The sequence below is a fragment of the Oncorhynchus keta genome, chromosome 34 (genome assembly GCF_023373465.1).
Source record: "Oncorhynchus keta strain PuntledgeMale-10-30-2019 chromosome 34, Oket_V2, whole genome shotgun sequence".
Taxonomy (NCBI): domain Eukaryota; kingdom Metazoa; phylum Chordata; class Actinopteri; order Salmoniformes; family Salmonidae; genus Oncorhynchus; species Oncorhynchus keta.
Window position 1 is genome coordinate 71,905,101 of NC_068454.1, and position 8,005 is coordinate 71,913,105.

Here is an 8,005-nt window from a genome sequence, read left to right on the forward strand (position 1 = left end):
TGATTAGATATGCTACTTGATTATACAACGTACCTCAATATGTCAGTGTAAGAAAGATGCAATTCATTCAAGATGCAAACACATCTGAAGTAGGTCTAAAAATGTGGGGAAAGGATTTTCATTCATCAAAATGTTTTGTTAATGTTTATTTTAGGTATGGAGACATCATTTAGTTGTGAATAAAAACATTGAACAATGTATTTGATATGTAACCACCTAACCAATACAATAAACAGCACTGAGCTCCTAAATCTTAAAAAAAAAAACATTTTACATTTTTTGAGAAATACATCCTATTATGGTTGACACCTAACACCTAAGTCCACAGATCAGCCAGGCTAACACATTCCAAGCATAGGCAATTATTAATATTAATATTCATTTCTTATGATTTTCAAAGAGGATGTAGAGACTCCCCCACATTATTATGAATGAACCACAACCCTGGTGTTGATAGTGAGTAAGGGACTCCAGCTTATGACTAACAGGGAGCAGACAGAAACTAAATTTAAAATATCTCTGGGAAGTTTTTCATCCCAGTTGACTAATAGTTTTTCAGATCATGGGACTAATATTAATAATAGGCAATATAAGTGGAGGCTGCTGATGGGAGGACGGCTAATAATGATGGCTGGAAAGGAGCGAATGGAATGTCATCGAACCCATAGAAACCATGTGTTTGATACCATTCCAGTCCTCCCCAATTAAGGTGCCACCAACATCCTGAGGTCAATATTAATGGGGCTTCCATTAACTGTTTCTGGCGATATACAAATGATGTACTTATGAAACATAGAATAAAATAACCCCATTAATATACAAAAATGACTTCATTAAGTCAAATAAAACAGATATATAATGAAACAACAATTGCATGTAAATCATAGAAAACAACACTATAAAAGGTAGCCTATTAAACAAACATTAACATGTCTATTTATGTCAAATATATACAATATCTCTTGAATGTGTCAAATGCTATTCTATTAATTTTACAATTAGACAGACACACAAAAGTTGAAAGATAACAGTAAGGAGATGAGTATAAATATAAATCCCAGATGTGCGAAGTTCAGTCCTTGTCAGATTTAAGCACCAGGCAGCAAGATACATGCAGTCTGTCCAAAAAAGTAATCTCATTTCTGAAACTGTTGGAGATCACTGTACACGTCTGACTGAAATCCATGCAGCTCCTACAACAGTAAAGGCAAAAAGAAAACAATTCAACAGGGAAGGAATCATAAGTGGATCACACCAGACATAAACAGTTACTCCATATGAATGTATATTCTGTATGCTTTGAAGACTGTGCTCTACTATGGTTAGTGCCTCAGTACCTGGTAGGGAGACTCTGTGATTTCTACTGTCTTCCTTTTTGATGCTGTGATTGCTTTCCCTTTTCCTGAGGAGAGGTGACAAACAGAGTGGGATTAGGGATTAGTGGAGGATGCAAGCAAGCACACACACACAGTCACACACACAGTCACACACACACAGTAACACACACACACACACACACACACACACACACACACACACACACACACACACACACACACACACACACACACACACACACACACACACACACACACACACACACACACACACACACACACACACACACACACACACACACACACACACTCACCCTCCAGTCTGGATTCCTGTTGACTCCTCTTCTTCCGAATGGTAGCAAAACAGAACACGGCGAGAGCGATGAGGAGGGTCAGGATGATGTCACAGGCAATGATTCCCACCACTGCCCCCATATCTATCTGATAGCAGTGGCCACAGTCTGGAGAGAGAGAGCATTCTGATTACTGACCATAGTCAAAACATGGGTTGTGGCACAAGAGTTTTGGGATATAGGATGAGTTGAAATAGTATAAAGAGTGGTTAAAGTTCATTTGTAACTAGGGGGCAGTATTTTCATTTTTGGATAAAAAACGTTCCCGTTTTAAACAGGATATTTTGTCACGTCAACATGCTCGACTATGCATATAATTGACAGCTTTGGATAGAAAACACTCTGACGTTTCCAAAACTGCAAAGATATTGTCTGTGAGTGCAACAGAACTGATGTTACAGGCCAAACCTAGATAAAAATCCAACCAGGAAGTGCCCCATATTTTGAAAGCCCTGCATGCCAATGACTCCTTATATTGCTGTGAATGGGCTACGAATGAGCTTACGCCTTCTACCTATTCCCCAAGGTGTCTACAGCATTGTGACGTCTTTTTACGCATTTATGTTGAAGAATAGCTGTAAGGGACCACATTGAGCAAGTGGTCACATGATGGCTCCCGCAGAAAATCTTGCGTAAAAGTACAGAAGTAGCCATTTTTCCAATCGCTTCTTATGAGAAACCAATTGTCCCGGTGGATATTTTATCAAATAGATATGTGAAAAACACCTTGAGGATTGATTCTAAACAACGTTTGCCATGTTTCTGTCGATACTAATGGAGCTCATTTGGAAAAAGTTTGTCGTTATAGTGATCACATTTTCAGGTCGATTTCTCAGCCAAACTTGAAGAACAAATGGAGCTATTTCGCCTACAAAAATAATATTTTTGGAAAAAAGGAACATTTGCTATCTAACTGGGAGTCTCCTGAGTGAAAGCATCTGAAGTTCTTCAAATGTAAATTATTTAATTTGATTGCTTTTCTTATTTTCGTGAAAATGTTGCCTGCTGGTAGCAGAGCCTAGCATAGCATTATGCCATGATAAACTTACACAAATGCTTGTCTAGGGTTGGCTGTAAAGCATATTCTGAAAATCTGAGATGACAGTGTGGTTAACAAAAGGCTAAGCTCTCAATATATTTCATTTGTGATTTTCATGAATAGGAACATTTTCTGGGTATATTTATGTCCGCTGCATTATGCTAATTATTTTTTTTATTTTACTAGGCAAGTCAGTTAAGAACAAGTTCTTATTTTCAATGACAGCCTAGGAACAGTGGGTTAACTTCCTGTCCAGGGGCAGAGCGACAGATTTGTACCTTGTCAGCTCGGGGATTTGAACTTGCAACCTTTCGGTTACTAGTCCAACGCTCTAACCACTAGGCTATCCTGCCGCCCCATGATTACGCTCCCGCATGCGGGATAGTATCAAGAAGGCACCTGCTCTCAATTATTACAAAAATCGATAGTGGTATCAACAGCAGCTAAATACCTTGTTCTCCTTCGGCAGGACCTGAAAGAAAAGAGAGATCAAGGATCAAGAAAGAAAATAGCAATATAAGTGAAGGGAATGGTAATTCACTTACAAAAGCAGATAACAGAACATGTACTGTATAACATCTATATAATATCTCTTGAATGACTCCAATGCAGGTGAAAAAAGGACACTTCTTCCTTTTCTTCACTTCTTCTTTTTGGGTACATTTCTTGTAAATTCACTCCCAAATTCACCCCCAACTCGCACAAACAAACACTTCAAAAAGTCAACACAGACTCTATTTCAACAATCATTTTTATTTGTTTAGTAAAATTAATTCTAACACTAGATATGTGTCCTTTAGAAAAGTGCTCCTGTGTCCTTTAGAAAATATTTACTACTGACTTATTTACTTAACCTCTATTTTATCAGAGAATCATACTGAAACTAAATGATCCATGAATTACAGATGAGCCATGAATTACATAAATTACAGAAAATACAATCAACTTTCTGAATTGCCCAAGAGGCACCAGAACATCACATTTAATTAAGAACATTCTGAAGATTGCTCCACAAATAACGTGCAAGAAAACTAAAAGCTGATTTACCTATCTCAGTAGAGACCAAAGGAATTAGGAGTTAGCCATCCCTGAGACAGGGTGTGGTAACTTCTATGTCTAAAGTTTAGTAAGTATGTTTGGTACAGTGGGACTTTTTTGTCAAAGGGCTTTATAAATGAAACCATAGCAATGTTTCAACCTACGTGACATCAGAGGGACAACCAACTTTCCAGTAGAGAATGCCGTGATTTGTACAAGAATTGTCGCCAGTAATAAAGCGCAGTACACTGTGATAAACTGCATCTAATGGCTTTAATGAAGTGGCAGCTGTGTTCGTATAGCAACGTCGACTGAATAATCTGCTTTCTACTATTTAGCGAGAGGCAGGACATATTTCTATAGAAGAAGCCTATTTTTATTCTCAGCTTGTTAACTATACTGAACAAAAATGTATATGCAACATGTAAAGTGTTGGTCCCATGTTCCATGAGCTGAAATAGAAGATCCCAAAAATGTTCCATGCGCACAGAAAAGCTTATTTTTCTCAAATTTGGTGCAAAATTTAGTTTATATCCCTGTGAGTGAGCATTTCTCTGATCCAAGATAATTGATCCACCTGACAGGTGTGGAATAAGCTGGTTACAACATGATCATTACACAGGTGCAACTTGTGCTGGAGATAATAAAAGGCCACTCTAAAGTGTGCGGTTTTGTCACAGATGTCTCATGTTTTGAGGGAGAATGCAATTAGCATGCTGACTGCAGGAATGTCCACCAGAGCTGTTGCCAGATAATTGTATGTTAATTTCTCTACCATTAGCTGCCTCTAACATCGTTTTATAGAAGTTGGCAGTATGTCCAACCGGCCTCAAAACAGAAGACCACGTGTAACCACACCAGCCCAGGACCTCCACGTTTGGCTTCTTCACCAATGGGATCATCTGAGACCAGACACCCGGACAGCTGATGAAACTGAGGAGTATTTTGGTCTGTGTCCCGTAAGGGCATAAGCCCACCCACAAAGCCCTTTTGTGGGGAAAAAACGAATTCTGATTGGCTGGGCCTTGCTCCCCAGTGGATGGACCTGGCTCAGAAGTGGGTGGGCTTATGCCCTCCCAGGCCCACCCATGGCTGAGTCCCTGCCCAGGCAAGTGAAATCCATAGATTAGAGCCTAATTTATTTAATTTATTTTTCAGTTGACTGATTTCCTTATATGAACTAACTCAGTAAAATTGTTGAAATTGTTGCATGTTGCCTCCCGTCTTCAAGAGAGCGAGAGTTGCACCCCTTCTGAAAAAACCTACACTCGATCCCTCCGATGTCAACAACTACAGACCAGTATCCCTTCTCTCTTTTCTCTCCAAAACTCTTGAGCGTGCCGTCCTTGGCCAGCTCTACCGCTATCTCTCTCAGAATGACCTTCTTGATCCAAATCAGTCAGGTTTCAAGACTAGTCATTCAACTGAGACTGCTCTTCTCTGTATCACGGAGGCGCTCCGCACTGCTAAAGCTAACTCTCTCCTCTGCTCTCATCCTTCTAGACCTATCGGCTGCCTTCGATACTGTGAACCATCAGATCCTCCTCTCCACCCTCTCCGAGTTGGGCATCTCCGGCGCGGCCCACGCTTGGATTGCGTCCTACCTGACAGGTCGCTCCTACCAGGTGGCGTGGCGAGAATCTGTCTCCTCACCACGCGCTCTCACCACTGGTGTCCCCCAGGGCTCTGTTCTAGGCCCTCTCTTATTCTCGCTATACACCAAGTCACTTGGCTCTGTCATAACCTCACATGGTCTCTCCTATCATTGCTATGCAGACGACACACAATTAATCTTCTCCTTTCCCCCTTCTGATGACCAGGTGGCGAATCGCATCTCTGCATGTCTGGCAGACATATCAGTGTGGATGACGGATCACCACCTCAAGCTGAACCTCAGCAAGACGGAGCTCCTCTTCCTCCCGGGGAAGGACTGCCCGTTCCATGATCTCGCCATCACGGTTGACAACTCCATTGTGTCCTCCTCCCAGAGCGCTAAGAACCTTGGCGTGATCCTGGACAACACCCTGACGTTCTCAACTAACATCAAGGCGGTGTCCCGTTCCTGTAGGTTCATGCTCTACAACATCCGCAGAGTACGACCCTGCCTCACACAGGAAGCGGCGCAGGTCCTAATCCAGGCACTTGTCATCTCCCGTCTTGATTACTGCAACTCGCTGTTGGCTGGGCTCCCTGCCTGTGCCATTAAACCCCTACAACTCATCCAGAACGCCGCAGCCCGTCTGGTGTTCAACCTTCCCAAGTTCTCTCACGTCACCCCGCTCCTCCGCTCTCTCCACTGGCTTCCAGTTGAAGCTCGCATCCGCTACAAGACCATGGTGCTCGCCACGGAGCTGTGAGGGGAACGGCACCTCAGTACCTCCAGGCTCTGATCAGGCCCTACACCCAAACAAGGGCACTGCGTTCATCCACCTCTGGCCTGCTCGCCTCCCTACCACTGAGGAAGTACAGTTCCCGCTCAGCCCAGTCAAAACTGTTCGCTGCTCTGGCCCCCAATGGTGGAACAAACTCCCTCACGACGCCAGGACAGCGGAGTCAATCACCACCTTCCGGAGACACCTGAAACCCCACCTCTTCAAGGAATACCTAGGATAGGGTAAGTAAGGGTAAGTAATCCTTCTCACCCCCCTTCTCACCCCCCCAACAAGATTTAGATGCAAGTGGCTGTTCCACTGGTTGTCATAAGGTGTATGCACCAATTTGTAAGTCGCTCTGGATAAGAGCGTCTGCTAAATGACTTAAATGTAATGTAAAATGTTTTATATTTTTGTTCAGTATAACTCATCAATATGCTTTTTAAAAGACAGCTTTTCATCTATCAGATGCCCAGATATTTGTAAGCACGGACACGATCAATATGGAAACCATCCAAAGTAGATTATGCTTAGATCATCAGACTTACTTTTATTCATTACAGAGAATAACATATACTTAGTTTTACCTGCATTCAGTACTAATTTCAGGTCAATAAAGTTTTTATGTTATACAATGAAGGCAGACTGTAGTTCAGATAGAGCCTGGTCAACCGTGGGGGCAATAGCATACATAACAGTATCATCGGCATACAAGTGCAGATTACATTTTTTTTTACAGACAAGTAGATATTGTTAATGGAAACTGTAAAAAGTACAGGACCCGGAATCGACCCTTACGGGACACCTTTCATAATATCCAGGAAGCCTGATTTAACACCATCAGCAGATATACATTGAGTTCTGTCTGTCAAGAAAGTGTTAAACTAGTTACATGCAGCCTGGTCTCGGCCAAATTGAGGAAAGCCTCTGAATTAGCAATGAGTGATCAACAATATCGAAAGCCTTTGACAGGTCAATGAAGAGGACAGCACAATGTTGACTTTTATCCATACACTTAATCACATAATTTACAAATAGGGATGCCTCTCTAAAGCCTCTGACATAATGTTGTGTAGAGAAACTCTATTATCAATATGATCACAATTTAAAAACAGGTAAACTCAGTTACTTGAGAACCTAACGGTTAAGGGTAACACTTGATCAGTAACATGTCAGCTAACTATTTACTAACCTCAATAAGCCTTATCCTAACCTTAAACGTACCTCTTACCCAAACCCTTATTCTTAACCTAACCCTAACAGTAACCTTAGCATGCAGTTACTTATCAACAGATAGTTTGTTGATATTATGACCACATGTAGAGCTACTTACCAAATAATCCTTTCAGGGGAGCCACGATACAGAGGGCCTTGCCCATTTTCAGCCTGGTCCTACTAAGGAGACTAGAGGAGAGGAGAGGTCTAAGGCTCCGGGTCCCTGGTGCTTTGTCCAAGGTATTCTGTACCCAATGACTCTGTGGTAGAGCTAGCAAAACAGACAAGGTAATATTTAAACCTTAGGAGTGCTAGAGACAGTGGTCTGTGTGTCCTGTAACTGTGTGTCCGTGTGTGAGAGAGCAAAGGGGGAGCAGCCTGACAAGGAAACCAGTGAGTGAGTTTCTGTTTCTGCCCCTGTGATGTCATGTCCACATGAGTGTTCAACACACATCAGCTCACACAAATTGATAACATACATGTCGTTTTGACAACACAAGACATTGTCAGTGGCTCAAATATTAAAAACTTTTCTCCCCCAATATATTTTTTTTAACCCTCTTGATATACTTCTATTAATTTAGATTCATGCTTAAAGCAGCAATCAGCAGTTGAAACAATAACAACGTGTTCTCCCTGCCCCTGTTTCAG

General features: G+C 41.8%; 1 protein-coding gene across 1 annotated transcript; it reads right to left on the bottom strand.

Moving 5' to 3' along the window:
- Positions 1-419: 419 nt before the first annotated feature.
- On the bottom strand, positions 420-7,736 carry tyrobp (transmembrane immune signaling adaptor TYROBP). Its single transcript, XM_035749173.2, has 5 exons — positions 7,473-7,736; positions 3,181-3,201; positions 1,652-1,798; positions 1,338-1,402; positions 420-1,193 (listed from the first exon to the last, which is right to left on the bottom strand). Exons 1-5 carry the CDS (start codon positions 7,516-7,518, stop codon positions 1,137-1,139), a joined length of 336 nt encoding a protein of 111 aa, XP_035605066.2. The 5' UTR covers positions 7,519-7,736; the 3' UTR covers positions 420-1,136.
- Positions 7,737-8,005: the final 269 nt, after the last annotated feature.